The 23,592-nt window shown below is 33.8% G+C and overlaps 1 protein-coding gene across 1 annotated transcript in view; it reads left to right on the top strand.

The window, feature by feature from the left end:
* ABCB1 (ATP binding cassette subfamily B member 1) overlaps positions 1–23,592 on the top strand; it is a 35,709-nt gene that overhangs the window by 6,191 nt on the left and 5,926 nt on the right. The window contains exons 6-24 of the mRNA XM_030970533.1: positions 3,157–3,348; positions 4,009–4,180; positions 5,293–5,417; positions 6,168–6,339; positions 7,897–8,010; positions 8,319–8,429; positions 9,503–9,628; positions 9,820–10,023; positions 10,389–10,559; positions 11,768–11,929; positions 13,476–13,688; positions 14,437–14,583; positions 14,925–15,029; positions 16,254–16,331; positions 17,754–17,837; positions 18,891–19,094; positions 20,995–21,095; positions 22,077–22,217; positions 23,324–23,480. Of these exons, the coding sequence (XP_030826393.1) occupies positions 3,157–3,348; positions 4,009–4,180; positions 5,293–5,417; positions 6,168–6,339; positions 7,897–8,010; positions 8,319–8,429; positions 9,503–9,628; positions 9,820–10,023; positions 10,389–10,559; positions 11,768–11,929; positions 13,476–13,688; positions 14,437–14,583; positions 14,925–15,029; positions 16,254–16,331; positions 17,754–17,837; positions 18,891–19,094; positions 20,995–21,095; positions 22,077–22,217; positions 23,324–23,480 (2,779 nt within the window). The remainder of the gene's footprint in view (positions 1–3,156; positions 3,349–4,008; positions 4,181–5,292; positions 5,418–6,167; positions 6,340–7,896; positions 8,011–8,318; positions 8,430–9,502; positions 9,629–9,819; positions 10,024–10,388; positions 10,560–11,767; positions 11,930–13,475; positions 13,689–14,436; positions 14,584–14,924; positions 15,030–16,253; positions 16,332–17,753; positions 17,838–18,890; positions 19,095–20,994; positions 21,096–22,076; positions 22,218–23,323; positions 23,481–23,592) is intronic.

The following is a 23,592-nucleotide window of genomic DNA, read 5'->3' as shown; positions in this document are numbered from 1 at the left end:
TGAAAGGAGATTATAGCAAGATGGGGTTCAGTCTCTTCTCCCAGCGAATAAGTAACATGACAAAACGAAATGGCCTCAAATTGTGCCAGGGGAGGTTGGATGTTAGAAAAAATATCTTTGTCAAAAGGGTTGTCAAACACTGGAATAGGGTGTCCAGGAGTGCAGTTGAGTGACCATCCTTGGATGTATTTAAAAGATTTGTGGATGTGAGACTGAGGGACATGTTTTAGAGATGGACTTGGCAGTGCTGAGTTAATGGCTGGATTCAAATATCTTAGAGGTCTCTACTAACCTAACAATTCTATAATTCCATAACTATCTAGACTGCAGATAATTATGATATTGAAAATGCAGATTTAGATTATATGATTCCTTAAATCTAGCATTCTAGAGCTGGAAATAGCAGAAGACAATAGCCAGTAGGTGCTTCTGCTACAAAACTCCATAAGGAAAAGATCAAATAAGGAGAAACATAAGCTGCTAATAGATGTGTTTTGTTAAAATCTTTATTAACCATTGTCCATACACTTGATTTATGCAGCATGTCTAAAGTTTGTGTGTTTCTTGTACCACTTCAGGTTCTTTTCTTCAGATTGAACTCTGTTCCTCATTAGATATTGAAAAATGTCTGATGTACTCTTCAAGGCAATTATCTTTTTTGAAGGGAAGGCGATAAGGCATTTTCTGTAGTAACTCTTGCTGTTTTATATCAAAGTGCGTTAAAATATTGGGTAACAGTGGACTGTAAATTTATTTAGCTTCAGCTGTTAATTTTTGCAATTAAAAAAACTATGACTACTTACGCCCAAAAACCCCAAACCAAAACACACCCAAACTCTTTACCATAAAATAAATGAACAAGTTAGGAGAAGGCTGTTCCTTAGAAATTAAGAACTTGAATGTAATGAGTATGAATCAAGAGGGAATTGGCAATTATGCTTTATAGGAGAGCTTCCTGCTCCTGCAATATTTCTGTCAGTCTCTGACATGAATGTAAGTAATGCCTACAAACATTCAGTGGAGTATACTTGTTCCCAGTGATTCAAAAACAAATTTGAAGGCAGAATTGCAAACTAAATAATGTGTCTGTGGGTGAAGTTACCGTAACTGTTGTGTGTTTAGTAAACACTTGATACCTAGCTGCACAACGTTTTCAAAGTCTGTCTCATGTTTATTCTGAAAGAACTTTAAAAAAAACCCTAAAAAATTGCTACATATGAAATTGTAGAATTTATTTTGCCCATTATTTAATTGATGAGTGATCTCTTCCTGCCGTTATCTTGACCTACGAGCTTTGAATTATATTTTTCTCTTCCAAGTCTAGCTGAGGAAGGGAAGTGGTAGTGTCCTCAGTGGGCACCTGGAATCCAACCAGGGTCAACCACCACAAAATAATTCTGAAAGTACAAGCAAGAACAAAAAGCAACCCTAGTTTCCCTTTAGAAACAAATTGTTTACTGATAAATGTATTAATAGCAGCACAGGAATAGGTGCTCTTTTCCAAAGTTTCTGAATAGAGCCTTGAGTTGGCATTTTCACTGGGTGACAAAGCTCTTTGCACCAGCTCCTTGTTTCTCTAGAATGCCTGCCAGCAGGTCAAATAATAATAGAAACTGTTTGCAAGGACAGAGTTCTCACACGGGTGTGTTCAAGTACTGAACTATATATGTGGACTTAGTCGAGTTTGTTACTCAAACAGTTTGCCTAAACTACAGCTATTTCTCAAAAGAAAAAGAACTATTATTTTTCAATGGAATGTGCATTTACTCTCTGATGAATTACAGCCGTGAATTTATAGAATATATTTCATCAGCATGGAATCTGGCAAAGACATGAATCCCTTTGGATATGATTTGTCAGTATACGAAGTCCAAGCATAAATCAATTCTTTGAAGAGATGTAGCATCATAAAATAATTGTCTAAAGTAATTACTGAATTTAGAATCTGTGTTCTTGGGTTTTTTGAGAGGCTTTTTTTTTAATGGAGCCGAATGCAATTGAAGTCAATATTCAACTAACCAGCTTTCTGTTAGGCATTAACCTGATTTTATTAAACAGTTTTGATTAAGTGAATTTCATAATGAGTATAGTTTCGAAGTCCCTAACTGAACGGTATGATATTATAGCCGCAAGAGAGTTTGGAACAAAATTTGAAAAGTTTAATTTGTAAGCCATTCTCTCTTAGAGCAGAGCATTTGCACACAGATTCCTGAAATTTCTCCTGCCAAGTTTCATTTTAAAGTTCTATAAAATCAGTATGGAGAACTTAGTAAAGGTCACAAGAGTTCACAAAAGTTCATGAGTCAAGCTTTGTGCTAATGGTTTACTTTTATATAGATACATTATTCTTGTAACTGCAGGTGATATACATAATAAATATTAAATCATTTATTTTAGTTGTGTTTTTCAAATGAAATCCATTGTTACATTTTTTTATTCAGTTCTATTGTAAGTTCCATTATAACTGATCCTGATGTAATTCTTCATCAAATCAAAATCAATTTTATTATTTTTAAACAGTTTAAAGCTGTGACTCAGATTTACTCCCAGTTTGAGAAATATTGTGGTTCATATACTCCTGGTTTGGATTTGACACCCTGCTCGTAGCACAGGGCTGAATTAATGTAAAAATAAGGTATCAGTTATGAATAAGAGATCCAAAGAATTTTTGATCTAATGGCATTTGTTTTCAGTAGCTGTAAATATAGTAATGCTGTATGGTCAAATCAGGAAATATTTACTACATCCATCCACTTATTTATTCATTTACATAAACAGGCATGTTTATTATTTAAATGTGTATATACTATATATATATGTGTGATTTGGTCTGTCTATGTGTGTTAAAAATGCTAGGCAGTTTATGAACATGACAGATTCAAGTTAAAAGGGTATTGTATCAGAAATACAGTTCTAAAAGGATCTTATGAGAAAAAAACCTAGTAAATTTTAAAAAACGGTAATTCTGACATTAAATACTATTCATGGAAAACTCAGCAAGTTTTACAGCGAAGTGTAAGTTTTAGTACAAGCATATAAACCCTGATTCAGGTCAAACAGAAAAAGTAAGCATCATGATAAATTCACATTAGCAAAGTAATTAAACCAATTTTAACCTGATTTCAGAGAATCTTGCCCTTTTTTCTTTCCTTACAGATATGCATACTACTATTCTGGAATAGCAGCTGGTGTTCTCCTTGCTGCTTATATTCAGACTTCATTCTGGACCTTAGCAGCAGGTCGGCAAATAAAAAAAATTAGAGAAAATTTTTTTCATGCAATTATGAGACAGGAAATTGGATGGTTTGATGTAAATGATGTGGGAGAACTTAACACTCGTCTTCTAGAGTAAGTACACCATACCTTTCCCAATGTTATTTGGTCTTGTTAAACATGCAGGGCTTAGAAATTTTTATTTTTAAATTAAACTATTTTACTGTGAAACTAAGTTTTCAAGTTTCCTCATGGAGAGTGCCAGGGACTGAATTTCTAGTACTTCTGATACAGGACTGTCACAAAGATGTCAGAAAAGCATTTTGTTAAGTTCCCTTGAACTCTGAGGATGACTAAAGCCCAGCCTATGTTATTATCCCATGAAGAGAAAACAGTTCCTTTCTGGACACACTGAGGACTGAAAAAGGTGCTGGCTCAGCCCAGCAATGTGAACAGCTTTAACTGCATAACATTCCTTACATGAAATCCTTTTCTTTTCTTTCCAAACAGCCCACAAGTACCAAACTGATAAAAACTTTGGAATTAAGAAAGTAAGAGTAGTTTTGCTTTATAGAAAGAATTTCAACTTTTTCAGACACAAGCAGGTTTATAGCATTACAGTTTCACAGGAAATATGAGATTTTCCTTGGCCATACTACATAATGCTTTACCTTGAAGAAAATTGTTACTGGGAGAAGTAATTGAATAATAAAGATTGTCTTCCACACGTGACAAAACTGGAAATCTTTCTTGTGCTTTCTGCACTTTTCTTCCTCTCTGTAATTTGTTTTTCAGTGATGTCTCCAAGATTAATGATGGAATAGGTGACAAGGTTGGATTGCTTGTTCAAGCACTAACAACATTTGTGACAGGATTTATTGTTGGTCTTATAAGAGGATGGAAATTAACCCTTGTAATACTAGCAGTTAGCCCTGTCCTGGGACTTTCAGCAGCCCTCTGGGCAAAGGTAAGTTAACATACCTACAGCATCAGGTTTTATATTAATGACAGATAATGAAATAAATCTACATATCTGTAAGTCTTAGTATTAGAATGTGTGCTTAGAGCAATTATAGCTTTAGATAACACTTAGGTACATAAGCTCTTAGATGAACTGTGGATCAGTACCCTCTCATTCACGGCCAGGTCAGATGAGGCTCTGAGCAACCTGGTCTAGTGGAAGGCGTCCCTGTCCATGGCAGAGCAGCTGGAAATAGCTATCATTAAGATCCCTTTCAAGGTCATTCTACAGTTCAGCAATTCTATGTCATTTGAATATTATAATTCCCATAGATTGAGCAGACTTGTTTGATTTGAAGCTGTTTCTGCTAATATAGCGCATACAGAGAAAGAAGCAAGATATATGTGTAGAATCCACACCTGTAACTCTTTAACTTACATCTGTATAAGTATTTATCTCTTGAAAGAAATAATTGCACCTCCTGGAAAGTAAGAGAATAATTTAGAAAAAAATCTTTGTCTCAGACACAGAGTTTTTTGTATTTGTTAACAAATTTGGTGAGAAATTCTGTACCTTTTCTAGATGAGAAAAGGTCCAAATTTCCATGGGACCACAGTGCCTTATATTTTTTAAGTCTTGAGATTTTTATGGTTTTTTATTTCCCTTATATTTCAAAGATCATTAAAGCTTTCACTGTCTGGAGTGAGTAAATTGCAGAAAAGGTAGAATTAGAAATGTATGTCAGCTGGCTGAGTCTTCGCAGACTGTGGCCACTTCTTCACAGTCTAAGCTCCGGGGTCCTCTGGCTAAGACAGCCAGAGATGAGAATGAGCTAAGGAGGTCTGCCTGGGGAAAACCACAGCAGCTCACTATGACTACTCATCTCTTGCACTGGGTGAAAACGGAAAACCCAGGCCTTAGTTGTTTACAATGTGTAATGTGGAATTATTTGATTGAATTCACAGCATACTTAGGAATTTGATCATTGGACATTCTGCACCCATGCCTAATATAGTCGAAAGGCTTCATATTAGAACACAGTAATTGTGATAAAAGCCATTTTGAGTGCTTGAGATTATTCTGGTTTTCATATGTCAAAATACTTGATTCTGTATTAGGTTCTCTCTGCTTTCACTGACAAAGAACAGGCTGCATATGCAAAAGCAGGTGCTGTTGCAGAAGAAGTTCTGGCAGCAATCCGTACTGTAATAGCTTTTGGAGGACAGGAAAAAGAAATTAAAAGGTAAGAGTAATATTTGCTTTCATCACTGGATTTTAAAATACTCACTTCAAATGGTTTGAGATTTTCTTGTATATTTTCTGTTGAGAATCTTGTGATTTCTGCATTTTTAGTTAATGAGAGATTGTTACAAGGTTTGCTACATGTTGAAAACAATTAATTGTTTTTCTAGAGTTGATATGTTGCCTCTGCATTAAATGATATGCAAACTACTTCAAATATCTTACTGTGAGAGCTTTAGACAAAAGAGGACCTCTGTTCTGTGAAGAGATGATGATATCCTTGGTAATCTATAAATAATCTGAGTAATCTATTGAGTAATCTAATCTGAAATGAAACTATTGAGTAATCTAATCTGATTACTCAGTAGTTGAGAAGGTGCTAACAAGCAGTATCTCTATTTCTGCCATACTGTAAAATATAGATCTGCTGATATAATTTAACCTTTAATCTTGAGTGGTTCACAATAAAAGTTCACTGATCTATAGAAGCAACTTAAATGCCAGTCCCCGACCTGCAATGCCCTTTTATTTCTATATACCAAGTTGATTAATGTTGGCATTTTTAGGGGTTACCTTAGAAACTCCATGCCTGACTATCAGGCTTACCTTTATACAGTCTTAGGGTTAGATATTTTATGTACCTAACTGCTGTACTTTGTAAACGTTCTTTTTCTAATCCATCCACAGAGCTTTTGTGATATCTGCCATGGTACAAGTGTGAGTCTATTTTGAACTTCTATCTTTCTTCCAGATACCATAAAAATTTAGAAGATGCTAAACGGATTGGAATAAGAAAGGCTATTACAGCTAATATTTCTATGGGCGCTGCTTTCTTACTAATATATGCATCATATGCACTGGCATTCTGGTATGGAACTACTTTGATCTTGACTGATGATTACACTATTGGCAAAGTTCTCACAGTAAGTATTAATGAGTAAATTCTCAGTGACAGTGAGAAATAATAAAGAACAAACTTTAAAGTGTATATTTGACTGTAATAAGAATTATGTTCCAAAATTGCAAAAGTAGCATCCCTTCTTAACAAAAAGATTCTCACCACATGTTGTTTCTGTAGGACTTCACAATCTATATGATCCCAAATAAAACATATATGATTTACACTGATCCTATATATCTTCTGATTTTCGTAAAATCAGGCTGATATAGAAACAGTTCAAGCAAAAACTGAAGTACAAGACCCTTTCTAGTTCTATTTGCTTTCAGAGGACTGAATATATTTCCAGGGTGCAGAAACAAATACTTTTTTTTAGCTGTTGTGCAGTCTATGTAGATAATTTCCTTAATGTTTACTTATGTTTTGCACCATGAGAGGCTGGAATCACTTCTTGGTATTTTTAGAAACTGTGTGGGATAAAAACATACTTATGACTAGGAAATACGTCACCATCTAACTGAAGGAAGAAAACCATAACACTTAAATCATAAATTAAATTATTCTCTTGATGTAGAAACCATTCTAATTTTGTATGAAATATGAAGTAAACAGAGAAAGAATAACGTTGTTAACCATGATGAAACCCAGCCAGTTGACCATATGCATATATTTGTATATTTTTTAAACTACCCGTTTCATTTATGAATCACTGAAGATTGTGGAAAATGTCTCTGATATATGGTTTTGGCTCTTTTGAACCTTTTGTACAGGTTGGCATATGGAACCTCTCAGTGAAGTTCATGACCTTATGTGTAATTTATTCTGTTCAAAGTATTTGCAAACTCTATTGCAAATTGTCTGTGTTGTAGTTCAAACAATATTTTTATGACATGGATGATGCATTATTGGATGTAAAATCAGTGAATAACCCCTGTTCAAGAGGATGGGTGTGACACACTTTGCTCTGACTACTATGGCTGTTATGATCTCTGAGCAGGGTGGTTTAATTGCTGTTGTTTTGATACTAGCTGAAAGCAATGAACTGCTATTCTGAGAAAATTATTAATTTTTCTCTTCTGCTGCTGTTTGTTCATTGCTTGCACTTTACTCTTTCATTGAAGTGGGGGATCCTTTATTACTTTTTGATGAAGAACTTGGGTTTCTATACTTCTGTCTCACTGTCTCTTTGAAAGCAGAATGATAGTGTTTTGCATATCTGTTGTTGTTCTGTTGGCAGATATGTAATACACTTTCCAGTCTTTGGCAAAAGAATGCATTAGTACAATAAATCCTGAGACATCAAGTGAAATTCTAATTTTTTTGTCATAAGTTTTACAACTCTGAGTCACTTTTCACTTCTTCTCAATGTATTTGCAAAATTAAGCTTCTCAGTTCTGATATTATCCTTAAAAAGCCCTTTTCTTAATGTTTTTCTTTGCCCAAGAGAGACCTTTTCAGTTTTGCTTTAATTCTAGATTCCTTAAACTTCCCTTAACAGACCTCATTACCCAAAAATACCTAACAGAAATAATTTTCTGCTTAAATAAGAATGAATACATGCCTCTGTAAACATTTCTTTCAGGTCTTTTTCTCTGTATTGATTGGAGCTTTCAGTATTGGACAGACTGCTCCAAGCATAGAGGCATTTGCAAGTGCAAGAGGAGCTGCCTATGCCATCTTTAACATAATAGACAATGTGAGTATCATTGCCCTCACTATAATTTCAAAACTTCTTTTGAAGGTAAGAGACCCTTCTTTTTAAAGACAGGAACTAAATTCACACAGAAGCTTAATGGAAAAATTTTATAAGTATTCTTGCATGAGCATATCATCAATGTAGCAATGTAGCAGTGAGGGAGCAAAACATTGTACAATTTAGATCTTTCAGAAACCTCACCTAAATTACTTAAAAAACATGTTTAATATTTCTGCAGAATAATGGTGCACTTGAGGACTTCTTTACGAAAAAAAATGGTTATTTTTTATTTTATTTTATTTGCGCAGGAACCTCAAATTGACAGCTATTCAGAGGCAGGTTACAAACCAGACCACATAAAAGGGAACTTGGAATTAATAAATGTTTACTTCAATTATCCATCCAGACCAGATGTTGAGGTACTGTAATTGAAACTTTATGTATATATTACAGTTGAACATATGGATCATATGTTGGGAAAAAATCATTAAAAATTCACATAAATTAATTTTTGTTGAAAATCTAACCATTTCAGATTGATTCTCTAATGTATTTAAAACTACTATGTCATCACAGTGATTTTAGTTTTTTAGTTAGATTTATTTCCACCTTAGGTAAACATGTTAAGTTTCCTGAATAATTTTTTTGTCTAATGCCCTAGTTAGTGTGGGTATGCAAAAAACTATAAATATATATTTCTATCAAAATAATTTTACAATCCTAACTCAAATGTTTGTGTATAGTAATAATAATGAGCTAATAAGTTTTAAAACAATTGCAATGCAGCTCTGTTATGACTGTGTCTGAACCAGGAAAAAAAGAAAGCAGTTTCAGCAAGGACTTGCTGTTTATGGAATCGAGATCAGAATCTGTATTTGTCTAGACAGAGAAGAAGTTTCCTTTTTAAAGCACTGTCATGTATGCGGAATCTTAATGCAGTGATGATAAACAACATATGAATGATTCCTGAAAATATTTCCGTGGAAAGTGCCTTTGCATTACATAACTTCCCTCCTCACCTTGAAGGAAAATCCCTGACCTTGATAAAGTGACCTTTCTTACTTTTGGTAGGCAGAAAGGGAATACACTCAGCATTTAACCATGACTTTTACATAGCTTCCTTGTGGTCAGTATATGATGAATTAAAGAAAAACGTGAGGCAACATAACACAGAAATTTTGCATCATATTGTTTCTGTGTTATATTTTAGTTATGAAGAGTGTATTACTGTTATTTTGTCATATGAACTGGTTCATGAGATGGGTAATTGAGAAGTCTGGTGTATAATACATTGATACTGAGCCAATTGTGATGTAATTATAAGGAAAATTGAGCTGAAGTCATCAGTAATACAAAATTTAGATCCACATGTTTACATTCTTTTTACCAAATTCTGCTAGAAATTTAAAGGTTACTTCATTCTAGTCTTTCACATTTACCTTGACATTTCTAAATACTGTTATGTTTTCGACCAACCTTCTTATATGGACAGATACTGAAGGGCTTGAATCTCAAGATTAATTCTGGCCAGACAGTGGCCCTGGTTGGTGGCAGTGGCTGTGGGAAAAGCACAACTGTTCAGCTTATCCAGAGATTTTATGATCCCAAGGAAGGCACGGTAAGATACCTCAAGCGAGATGACTGCTCTGCATGTCATGTGTTGAAAGTCTAGTTCCAGCCTCACTGCTCTTGTCAATTTTCTAGTGACAAGGTGAAGTGTCCCCTTAAATGGCACATGCTGGCATGGAGAGAGAGGTTTCTTGATCAAAACAAGCAGTAGACAGTTTTTGTCTGCTCTCTTTTGTTTAGATTACCCTTGATGGGCAGGACATTAAGACCTTAAACGTACGGTATCTGCGGGAGGTTATTGGTGTGGTGAATCAGGAGCCCGTGCTCTTTGCCACGACTATTGCAGAAAATATTCGCTATGGCCGTGAGGATGTCACCATGGAGGAGATCGAAAAAGCCACCAGGGAGGCAAATGCCTATGACTTCATCATGAAGCTACCCAATGTAAGCAGATCAGCTCTCCTACTGCAATAATTTCTTCTAAAACTTCTTGCGCCAAATAGTTCCTCAGAAGGAATGCTTGTTAGGATAGGAAGCTATCCCTGGACCTGTGAGTATGCAGAGCTATGCAGAGCTTCCTCATAACTTTTGAGAATAATGTTAATTTTATATCTTCAGACGATGATTTGGCTGTCATTTGAAGAACTACCAGAATTCCAGGAACACAAATGATTAGTCAGGTGTATCCAAGTAGGTGTTTATTCCTGTAGGGAAAGGAGAAGGTGTTACAAGCATCTCTGGCATTGCTGACATCTTTAGTGGAAGGACTGTGACACTGAGTCTTTTCAATACATGTGTTTGTCTTGTAGAAGTTTGAAACTGTGGTTGGAGAAAGAGGGGCACAGCTCAGTGGAGGCCAGAAGCAAAGAATAGCAATTGCCAGAGCTTTGGTACGCAATCCTAAAATTCTTCTGCTTGATGAGGCAACATCAGCTTTGGATACTGAGAGTGAATCAGTTGTGCAGGCAGCACTGGACAAGGTCAGTAGTGTTTTAAAATTAAGCATGTAAGTAGGAGCATAGCATTTACTTCTTTCCTGGACTTTTGTTGAAAATAGAGACACATAAAAACACAAAATGTAAACCTTAATCTGGCAAATATTCTTTGTACAGAGAATTTTTGAGTTCCTACAGGTATTACAGAGAGAAATCTTATTCCAAATTAGAAGATGGAATAATATTTTCTGCCTTATTAAGATTAAATCAACATTTTCTTGGTGTAAATTCCATCCTCATCCATTATCTGTCCTACTGCCATTCATATTATTGTCAGTCACTTGTCCTTGCTGAGCTTCATGAGGTTCTCCTGGGCCTGCTCCTCAGGCCTGTCAGAGACCTCTTGAATGCCATCCCTTCCCTCAAGTCAATAAACTGTACTGCTCAGCTTGATGTCACCCCTGAACTTGCTGAGTGTGCACTCAATCTCATTTACCTGTATCAGTGATGAGCATATTGAACAGTATGGGGTCCCAGTATGAGGGACCTCTTGAGGGACATCACTGAAGATGAACTCCATCCAGCTTCCAACGGAATTCCACTGCTTGGGATCATTACTTTCATTATTTAAACTAAAATTTTGCTTGATCACTTTCAAACAGCCTCATAATTAAAATGACAAGCTGTGATGTTTGGAACATTAAGTGTATTATGCTTATGAATATCCAAAGAAAGATACTTAGTTGAAATACAATTCATATGAAATTTTAGAAAATTTTGGTTTTATTGTAGTCACTTGAGTTAGTAAGTGACTTACAGCTTAAAACACTGTTATCTTTAAAAGTGAGTGTAAAATATTTTCTAGTGTTTCTGAATATAAATTCTCCATGGATTTTATTGTTTAAGTGGGCAACTCTGGGCCTAAATATAAAAATTATAGCATTTTAAACATTTTAGGGTTTGCAACATTCTAAAATTTTATTTATTGAGATTTTTGTTTAGATATTTTTGATCAAATGTGATGTATTTAAGTGCCACAGTGAAAGATGATCTCTAATATTAAATTTCAATCTTTAAATTATATTTCTGTTTTAAGGAACTCATTGAAATATGTTTGTAGATTTTTTTTTGAAAGTTATATTTTTCTGTGAACCATTTTAATGTTTCTTTTAGGTCCTATTCAACTCTGCCATGAAGATGAGGAGTTTTTGCTTTTACTTATAAATGCTCACATTAACTATTGCTGTTTTCAGGCAAGGGAAGGACGCACCACGGTTGTGGTAGCTCATCGACTGTCAACAGTCCGAAATGCAGATGTGATTGCTGTGTTTGAAGGTGGAGTTATCACAGAGCTGGGCAATCATGCTGAATTGCTTGAGAAAAAGGGAATCTACTACAAACTTGTTAACATGCAGGTACTTCCGTCTCTAGCTGTTGCCTCATTTCCTTTTCTTTTCCCCCCACCCATAGTCATTTAAGCAGAAGTATGAGAAATTCTGCAGCATATTTTGATAACAGCAAAAGACTCATGTACTTTGAAAGGTGAGTAGTAATTTGAGAGAGACTACTAGTTTGGCTACAAGACCTGTTTAAACCCAGGATAGTACATTTTTAATCCTCTAGGTATTTAAACTTAAAAGATGATTTTATGTTTTCTTTTTATGCAGTTAGTGTACAGCAGATAGCTACAGTAGTTTGGTATTCCATTGGTTGTTCTTAGGCTGATAACAGGTAAAATACAGTAGCTGACTCTGGAGGAATACAGCATGCATATTTTAAGCTGTTTAGTTGTAATCCTTCATACTGAATTCATTTCTAAAGGAAAAAATAGTGTTGGAATAGAAGAAAATTAAAAATAATTCAGCTATGCCAAAAGCAAAACTTATATAACTTAACTTGTTCTTAACTTATACAGATAGAAAAAAAGAGATTGCAGATTATAATAAATTTCCGAAATGCGTTAGCTATTAAATGAAGATCAAGATACTTTGACACTTTCATCCCAATGTCCTATGTGACCATTAGGTTATAGCAGATTTTCATTGTAGCCTTTGTTTTACTGCATAACCTCTACATGCATTAAAGAAGCTGAAACTGCCATCTCAGTATGTCACACTGAAGAGGTTAACCAGATCAACTAAAATATTTCTTCATAGGAGAATGCATTTGGTTACCTTAGATTCAAAGTAACTTTGTATCCAAGCAAATGCAAATATGGGGAAAATGAGGAAATATAAAATGGAAATAAAATTGAAAAACAATAAAAAAAGAAAATAAAAATTTGAAAGCAAGTAAAAAGATATTTTTAATATTAATGCAAAAAACAGTAAGAAATAAAAAAGATCTGGAAAAACAAAACACAAGTTGAAGGCAACTTTGAATCCAGTTGCTATCAAAAAGCTCAGGGTGGGTAGATATGTATTCATTCTGACAAAGAGACTGGCAAAAGTACCACCAAGGGTAAGGCTTTTTTCCAGGTTGCTCTAATTTTTCAGTCAAAATCTCTTTTTGACTTGTTTCCTCCTGAAATTCCTTATTCCATTTAAAATCAAGAATTGTTAGGTGTATTTTCCAGTAAAGGCAGTAATGTTTTATCACTTCATAAATAAACTGTATATTCCCCAAGAACTCATTCTAAAAGATTCCAAGACGAGTGCAAAGGGTTTACTCTCAATTTAATTTTTTTGTTTAATTTATTAAAAAATAGAGCAGCTACTCTCTGTCTTCCACTTACTATAAGAATTTTCATGAGAGATGCAAAACTCATATATGACTAAAGCTCTGAAGATAGAGTTCTAATAAATATTATACAGATTTTCATACCTCCTTAAGGCATTATATGTTGCTCTCCAATATCTCTTTCAACTGAAACAAAGTTACCTTTACTTTGATTACCTCATAATTTTGAAAATTTTAATATGTGCATGTTTAATCTTAGCATCATGTTCTTCCCACTTTTAGGCAATAGAAGCTGAAGTTCCATCATCAGAAAATTATGAGAATGTACTTCCATCATCAGAAAATTATGAGAATATATGTAGTGTCAAGAGCAGTGAATCTGAACCAGCCTCTGAGGAATCCTTAACTAGAGGATTGAGAAGACGATCAACTCGGAGAAGCACGAAAAAGCCAGGAGAGCAAAATGATAGTCCTGATGAGGAAAAAACTTCACCTGTAAGTATCTTTGCAGAGATGTTAGTGAACTTAATTCCTTTAAACAAAGTTTAATTCATTCTCCTGCTGGAAAAAGGTACAAAAAGACATGAGAATTTAAAAATACTAAATAGCCTTTGATTGATAATATTAATTACTTTCTTTTTTAATTTCAACATAAATGATAATAGAAATAAAATGGTAATATAACAAAGATGATGAATTTGTTATTGAAAGTAAATTTCCTTTAAAAGACACATATTTACATATATTTACGTACCATACTGACATAACCTATACAGGTTAAACATTCATTTCCGGATAAGAAACAAAATATTTAGCCCATAATAACAACTTGCAACAAAAATTGCAACCCCCCCCCCAAATATTATTACATTCATATTTACAGCAACAATTTTACTGTTATTAATTGCTTCATGAACAATTACTTGAATTAATCAAGCCATGGATTATTCACAGTAATATGCCCAGAATGAATAGTTCAGTCATCACCAATCAATACCAAAGTATTCACCAACAAAAATTACGTGGATAAACTAATATAAAAAGTCCTGTAGATATATTGTACAGATCTCCCTCATGTTAGAACAAAAAAAAAGTACAATCATTTATTCATGTTATTAAAAATTATACAGTTTTGCTTCCCCTGAATAGATTCTGGGAATAGGAAATTGATTATTAATCTCTCCTCTTCCCTGTGTTTTGCCAAATACATTCATGTTTTTTCCAACGCAATTCGCCTTTTTAGGCTGAAGAATTACCTCCAGCTTCATTTCTGAAAATTATGAAGTTGAACAAAACTGAGTGGCCATACTTTGTAGTTGGAACCTTGTGTGCAATTATCAGTGGAGCTTTACAACCTGCATTTGCAGTCATATTTTCTGAAATTATTGGGGTAAGTTGGAATAAAATAAGCAAAAAACTATAATCCCACCATATTTGTTTCTAATAAAATTAGCTTAAAAACAATCACTAAAAACAATCACTAAAGCGAAGGATGGATGATGCATTCTTGCAAAAATCTGAAAAATTGTATGACACAAAATGCTAAAAATCCTAAAAATGCGCAAAATGCTACAACCTGACATATGATTGTTATACATTAAATATTATGTAATATTTGATCAAATTTCATATGATTGCAATTGACTACCAAAAAAAGTTACTGAGAAAGGTGAGAGTATTTAGGTTGTTAGTTAATTTTATAAAAACTTTGTTTCAAATTTTATATTATAGATCTTTTCAGAGACTGACAAGGACGCCTTAAGAAAACAAAGCAACATATATTCACTGCTGTTTTTAGTAGTTGGGATCATTTCCTTTTTTACTTTCTTTTTTCAGGTATGTTTTAATATTTTAACATTATTTTAATTGTTCATCATGTTTTAGAAATCTGAAATACACTAAAAATTTGCATCTTCATAATATGTCTCCAACTCAAACCAGAACCTGTATTTATGGTTCTAGATATGTCTCGTGCTGAAACTTTTTTGACCTAGAGCTGTTTAAGAGCGTTTTGAATCTATTCAGACTTCTGAACTTTAGAAATTCCCATCTTGCTCATCAGTCAGATACTTCTCAGCACCAAACTCGGGATTGTCTCACTCATTTTCCATTGTCAGCTAACAGGAAATCTCTCCAGTCCTCACACTCTACCTCCCCCCTCCCACTCAAATCTTCCTAATTGAATCTGTTAGTAATTGAAAATCTATCAATCTCCTGCCTTTGTTCTCCAATTTGTTACTTCACTAACCCTTCCCTTGTCCAAGGGAACATCCCATATTTCTCCTGTGGGAGACTCCCAGGCCCAGTTTGTCAGGTAACATCACTCTGATATTAACTTCCTCCTGCTGAAACACTAAAGGTTGTACCTGATACAACAGTGCCACTTAAAAAGAAAAAAGGTTGTAATCATATTAAATATTTTCATATATAGTCCATTTTATAATTTAGGAACATATTGGTATAGTTTTATCTGTTAAGTGAGCCCACAGAGAGAAATAATACCGTGCTTGGGACAGCAGCATAAACAGCCTCTTGCAGAAACCTTGTTTGTTTGTGGAATCGTCGCATTGCACAAGCAAAAAGGGCCTTGAGTACGGAAGGCTGAGTAGTACAGGGTTGTGATAGGTTTGCTCAGTTTAGAAATGTTCCGGTAATGTTTTTTAATTTGACTGATGCATTTGACTGAACCCAGGTTGCCTTAAAAAGCCTTTAATCTAAAATTAATGACCTAAATGTTACTTGTTTAAATCTGACTTACATTGACTCAGACAAATGAAGTCAAAGGGTTGATTAGTAACCTTCTCCTTAAAGCATGCTGGTGAAGCAGTGCTGGGAAATATTGCTATGCTCCCTATATTTTTTCATTAATAGTATTTGAATATAAGTACTGTGAACCTACTAGAATTTATATATATTAAACCTGATTTTACATTTGCTTTCTGCAAACAGGACAGCAATATTTTTTACTTTGACATTGTAGAGGCAATTTATCTAAAATATTTACTGAATAAACACAAACAGTGTAATACTATACTAAGCATTGTACTGTCTCTCAAACAGGGTTTCGCATTTGGCAAAGCTGGAGAAATTCTTACGATGAGGCTTCGGTTTATGGCATTTAAAGCAATGCTTAGACAGGTAAAGATAATAAATATTTTAATTTCCAAGGTTTTAAAAATAATTGATGGTATTGGTATAAAATAACTGGATTCTACATCACTCCATCATACAGAGACGATTGTTTAAATCAGACTAGAAACCAATTTGATTAATTACATGTGGTTATGCAAAGTGTCCTTAGAGGGAGAATCTAAAATCAATACAAGAGCTTTTTATGTACTCCTTGCAAAGACTTAGTTTTACAGCCAAGTTACAAGGGCCTGACAAGTTGATATGCACCAGCAGTATCCCATTGCCTGTTCATTTGCCTGCTTTGCTTTCTTTGGGCCCTATCTCCCCTAAAGAAATGCAACACAACTAACACTGTAACACTTACTTCAAATGTCTGATTTGAATTGTGATATGTACAGGTACGCAGTTTTATATATTTATTTGAAGTCTTCATACAAGCCCCCAAATCTCTAATTGTTGTTTGTTAATGCAACAATAAGATTGTGTATTGAAAAGTAAAACCGCTTTCAGAGAGTTAAAATATAAATAGAATGTAATGTTGTTAATTCTAAATTGGCTAAATTTTGCATGATTTCAGGATCGGTATTTTAGATTATGAAATACAAAATATGATAGTTACGGGGTTTTAAGTCTTGCACATAAAGCTACATGTAGACACAGAATTTGATTCATGTGAACATGACTATTTTCAACATGACAGAAAACTGTTGTAGTCTGAAAAATCACAATTTATAGATCAGCCATACTAAAAATCTAACGAAAAGGCAATCTTACAATTGAGTCTTGAGGTCACAAATGTCTGTAATACATTATCAGGACTTCATTCAATGCATGCAACACCTGACAGTTTAAATCAGATATTTGGTGAATAAATCATAAACTGTGTACCCGATCCAAACAATTAACTTTGATCAGATAGAGCAAGTTGATTTTTCCTTTGGTTGGCTTTGGGTTTGGTTTTTTTTTGTTTGTTTTGGGTTTGTTGTTGTTGTTGTTGTTGTTGGTTCGTTGGTGTCTCATAGCTTAAAAATAAGCTTCTTCAATATGGGAAGAAACAAAGCAAGGAATATTTAGTTTGTAACCTGAAAATGCTTTACATTTAACCCCTCCCCAAGCAGCTTTGCAACCATGAGGGAGTGTGACCAAAGAGTCCTCTCCTCCAAGCAGATTCACTGAAGGAGCAGCAGTGAGGGAGCGTAAATTTTGCTTTTGGAATCTCTCAGCTGCTCCCCTTCCTCCTCAGCAGTGACAATGAATACATCAATGATTCACAAGATTACACTTCTTTCTAAATATATTCAATGTGCAGTGATGGAATTAAACTTATTTAAATATGTAGAACTGAGGCACTGCCGCTTACCAGATTTACTTAACAGTTTATTTGAAATGTTCAAAATCTGGTCTTAAAAATAATTTTTCTTATTGTAGGATATGGCCTGGTTTGATAATCCTAAAAACAGCACTGGAGCATTAACTACAAGACTTGCTAATGATGCCTCTCAAGTGAAAGGAGTAAGTAAAATTTTGTGTTAGAAGTTTTCCTGTTTGGTTTAGCATGTAATGAAGTTGCAGCTTGGTTTTGACTAGCTGGATAGCAGTCTTGATTTTGAAAACTAAAATATACTATAAAATAAATAATATAAAAATTACTATACCAGCTATTGGTATATATATAATAATGATATATATACCAATAGCTGGTAGAGAATGCACTGATGAACTTTATGAAAATTATGGTAATATATATTTACAGACTAATTTCCAAATAAATTTTTCTAAAAAATAAACTATTGTGCTGTATTGTGATCTTTATTATTAAATGAATCTATTGGGAACCTCCTACCTAAGAAGTCTTTTTAAAGAGGTCTTATTCACTTAAAGACATGCAAATAAATTTATTCAGTTCACAATCTCCTGCTCTTTTTTTGGTTGTACAGATTTCTTATTAAAAAAAAAAAACAATGAACTTTCAGCAATTGACTTCCTTTTCTCGGTTACCTTATGGAGACTCTTTATAAGTAAATTCTGTGCTTTCAGGGTTATGTAATATCAAGCTAAAGTAAATGAATGTAATCATTTGTGTATGCTTAAGTAAATTTTTACTGCAACATGAAGTTATATGCTTTTTTTTTCCTAAACTGGAGGATTCTGAAGTATCTTTGCCTTTATTTCAATAGGAAAAGTTAAATATTTAATTTTCTTTCTTATTGGACTCTGTGTGATGACTTGTAAAACTAGTTCTGTGATCTAAAAAAATTGACAGATTTTAATGTTTAGGTGTAAATGTGAGTATGTGATGAGGGTAAAGCTTGTTCAGTTTCAAGAGCAGAATTTAGAAATTGCAGAGTAAATTAAAGTAATCAGAATATGGGGAAAGAAGATATAAATATGATCTAGATAACTTTTTACAAAGCATTTAAGAACCTGCCATTTTGAAAAATAGCAAAACTGAGTTAAGACTTTCTAAGCAGTGCTTTGAGAATCAGGAATTTTATGGGTGAAAATGCTTTTCTTTTTTAAAATGCAGTTATGTTGGTAAGAAATGCCTTTTTTTTTCTTGTCCAGGCAACTGGTGTCAGACTAGCATTAATTGCCCAAAACATAGCCAACCTGGGGACTGGAATTATTATATCATTAGTTTATGGCTGGCAGCTGACCTTGCTGCTTTTAGCTGTTGTGCCCATCATTGCGGTGGCAGGAATGATTGAAATGAAGATGTTGGCTGGACACGCTAAGAAAGATAAACGAGAGCTGGAAGCTGCAGGAAAGGTGGGTCAAGAGAAATTAATCTGTTTCTGTATAATGTATACAGTCATATTTACCAAAACATTGTTAATGGATGTATGACTTCTGAGTCCAGAACATTTCACAATATGCAAGTTCCAAAGACAGCCAGGTACACTGGTAGACCTGCAGAGCATCACACCTCTTCAATAACAATTGAAGACTTATGGTATTAACCAATTAATATTTTTGTAGTTAAATGTTGGAATGTGCTAAAGACAATTCAGGCATATTCTCTTTTCATTCCTTTTCTAGACATCTTTGTTTTTCTTATTTTGCAACCACTCTCATTTTGACATTCTTTTTTTTTTCCTGTCATCCCTTTTTTGCATGCCATCTGTCTTATGTTTATTACACTGCTATTTTTTTCTCTCCCCTTCTTCCTCTTATTAATGTTTGCAGTGATAATATGTATATATCCACTGGTTTCTGTTTGCCATTCCTTTGTTTCTTGAGTGGAAGAGAAAGATGAGAACAGAAAAGCAAGAAGGCTAGACTCTTGTTTAACAAATTAAATGAAGGCATTTAATGTCACTTCATTCCAAAAATCCTTTTGGGAGAGAACAACTATTTCATCACTTCCCAGGTACTGCTTTCTTCAAGGTAAAACTTTTCTAAAATCTCTTCTTATGTCCTACTCTTTTGAAAAGTTGCTGAAAAGAAAATAATTTATCCAAGGTCATGCAATTCCATTCATTTCCTTTCAACTGCGTACATTCCTTCTGCTTCTCTCTGAGGGATGAGCATTTATTTTGTTTTGTTGTAAGATGTGATAGAAAATAGTTGACAATTCTTGGAATAAACACTAAAGACTTTTTTAATGCAGCATATTGTGAAGAATTAGCACAGGTGCTACAAATATTTCTGATTTTTTTTTTTCAAAACTTAAAAAAAATATTTTCTTTTCATAGTAATGTTAGTTTCCCTTCTCAAGGTGACCTAAGCAAGCACTGGACTACAGGCATTTTATTTAATTATCATTTTTTAAAAAATATGGGTGTTTTTTCAGTAAAAATAGTGTTCCCCCTGCAAAATTCACTTTCTGCAGAGTTGCTGAGCTTAGGTTACTAAAAATCCTTACTTTATGGTCTTAATTAAACTAAAATTACATTAAATGTATATGATAGCAAAATGCATTGAAGATTTGAGAGTCTTTTGGAGAATCATCAGGTTTGGAAGAGACCTTCAAGGTCATCAATTCCAACCATCAAGGCAGCACCACCCTAATGACCCCTAAAGCATATCTCCAAGTGCCACATCCATCTCTTGAGCACTTGCAGAGACAGTGACTCCACTACCTACCTGGGAAATCTATTTGAATGCCTGACCAACCTAACAGTGAAGTTTTTTTTTTTAAATATCTAATCTGAATCTCCCCTGGAACATTTGTGTATACAAATGACTCAAGTCTAAAGAATCTGCAAGGTATCAAATATTTACTGCTGAGATCTCAATAGACTCCAAGGTGCCTAAATAATCTGGACATTTGGATTGTAGCTCAAACTCTGCAGACTGGAAGTTGACTGCTAATATGCCATTTTTCATGTTGAGTATCTTCTCTATATTTGTTATTGCTGTCTAATGATTTTGTTTTTGTTTCATGTTGAGTATCTTCTCTATATTTGTTATTGCTGTCCAACTGTTTTTCACCATTTATTTGTAGAACATTAAAGAGGTCTTATCAGAAAAGTCTGATCATTTTAAGAAAATCTCATTCCTAAAAAGAAAAATGTAAAATGCTTATTTTTATATGAACGGTCTATGATTTTAATAACCAGTATAAAATATAAAATTGTATTCCAACAGAACCTTCTATTAATTTAGAATAAGGAATTGCACCATACTTATTTTTTGATTACAAAAAACATTTGTTTTTCTATTGCAGATTGCCACAGAAGCAATAGAAAATATTAGAACTGTTGTTAGCTTGACCCGAGAAAGAAAATTTGAGTTGATGTATGGAGAACATCTGATTGTCCCATACAGGTATAATAAAATAACTAAGCTAAAAAACATCTGTAATAAATTGCAAACATTTACTTCCACAATAATATATTTTTTGATAGTGTTTATGATTTAATGTATAATTGAATTATCTCAGAATTAATGTCAATATTTTGCATATTTATATTGACAAATACAACCACTACCAGTCAACATTTAAAAAAAAAATTATTTAATTAATTTTCTGTTAGAATATTGGTATCTTCTATTACAATGTTACTTGGTTTGGAAAAATGTTGGTTTTAAGTGAGCTTTCAAAGTGGTCTAATCTAAATTTCCACCTGATTTTTTGGATATTTAATTAAAACTATTTTAATGTAAATTGAATATTGCATTAGGCCACTTTTTAAAGTGTTAGTAGGATTGAAAACATTTGAATAATTACTTGCTGATTTGGGGCTGAAAACAAATTAATATAAGTCTGTCTGGACTAAATAAAAATTTAAAAGTCTTAAAGTAAACAACTAAATAGATTCTATGAATTTAAGTTTTATTTGTTCCAGACTGGTCTGTATCCTTTTCAGACATCTATGAGAAAAGTAAAGAAAATGAAAGTATATGTACACAGATATAATGGGAAAGAAGCAGAGGTGCCACTAACACATCTACCATAATAAATGAGTGGTCAGAGCACAGTGCAGGACATAAAATATATTACTTCACTTTTTTTCCCAGGCTGCTGGCTTTTGAGTTCATATCTTGTGATTTGCAGAACAATTCCTAACCATTCTCAGGGTTGGCATTGATGGGATAGCTCCAAGACTTTTCATCTTGCTATTGTTCTAGTATAAATAAGAACTTATTCCCCTACTAGAAAAAAGTGTTTTTAGTTAATGTTTCAGTGTATGTAAACTTTCCATTCATAACAGTACCAATTGAAGTCAATTGTTTAATTGTTTTTTGTGTACTAGGATTTCAGTATGACTGCACACTTTGATGAAAATATGCATTCTTTCTGTACAGAAATTCTGTGAAGAAGGCACATATATTTGGCTTTTGTTTTGCCCTTTCACAAGCAATGATGTTCTTTACCTATGCTGGCTGTTTCCGGTTTGGTGCCTACCTAGTGGTAAACGACCTCATGGAGTATAAACATGTATTTTTGTAAGTATCTCTTTTACAATCCCTTTTCTGTCTGTTCAGAAAAGTTATTTATAATTTAAGAGCAACAGTTCAATACATGGGCTATGGAAACAAGTATGATAGACTGAGATTCTACCAGTGTGGCTATCAGTGACCTGAATACCCAAGAAGGTCAACCATACTGATTTTTTGTTGCCAATCTAATTAAAGATAGTTCATTTTGACCAGAAGATGTTAGAAAGTGTCTGCATTCCATCTGCTAGCTGAACATCTCTAGACAGCTGAGTGAATTTTTGGATAGATTTGAAAGGGAAGGTTTGAGCAAAAACTGTGTAAGCCCTTATATGCTGTCCAAACACAGAATAAAACAGATCACTTTATGTAGCTCTGAAGAAAAAAGACAAAGTTAATAAAAATGAGTCTATTTTACTTTGCCTTAAAACAGGCTAAAAGGTTTCATGTGCCAAATAGCTGTTCTTGGTGATGATTTTTTTTCTATGGTGTGTGGCAGTAAGTAATAGCTGAAGACAACAGGTTTTTAAACTACTCTAATGTAGCCTAAAAATTACATAAAATTCCATAAAATGACATAAAATCATCAAAAACGAATAAAAGCATAGTTTTCAACCTTTATCAATATTGTAAATCCTGAATTTTTTTCCTGCAGAGATGTGGTAGAAAATTAAAATTTTCACCTTGTTACAGGCTTGATTTCTTATTTTCATTGATACCTTAAAAAGTGATCGCTAACTCCCAAAGGTCCTTGAACCCTTGAGAGGAAACCACAGTGAGGATGGAACAGCATTAGTGTAGCAATGATGCCATCCATTGACCCCTTTCCTCATAGCTGAGACTTAATATACTATCCAGAATAAACGAAACTAAAGAAATTACTGCTAATAAGTAATGAAAACATTGAATTTGGAATGCAGGCATGTTTATCTCATTTCATTAAAAGAAGGTAAAAGAAAATTCTGGAGCTAAATTAATAATTAAAGCAATAATAGTTGATTACTACTTTATTATTTCTAAATTTAACCCTCTTTTTTCTCTAAGTAAAAGTTGACTGCAGCCACATTCACACTATTCTTTTCTTCATGATATTTTTTTCCCTGATTTCTTTATAGAGTGTTTTCAGCTGTTGTATTTGGTGCAATGGCACTGGGACAAACCAGTTCTTTTGCTCCAGACTATGCCAAAGCCAAGATATCAGCAGCCCACTTGTTTCAGCTGTTTGAAAGGGTGCCCTCAATAGACAGTTACAGTGAGGAAGGAGACAAGCCTGTGAGTAAGCCACGTGTGCTGGGTGATATTATTTACTGGTGATATGGACAGCCCTCTCCTCACTCTCTTCAAACTGATTCTTCCTCTCCTTCTGATTACATCCTTACCACAA

Source organism: Camarhynchus parvulus, chromosome 2 (genome assembly GCF_901933205.1).
Source record: "Camarhynchus parvulus chromosome 2, STF_HiC, whole genome shotgun sequence".
Lineage (NCBI taxonomy): Eukaryota > Metazoa > Chordata > Aves > Passeriformes > Thraupidae > Camarhynchus > Camarhynchus parvulus.
This window is presented reverse-complemented; position numbering and strand designations above follow the sequence as displayed.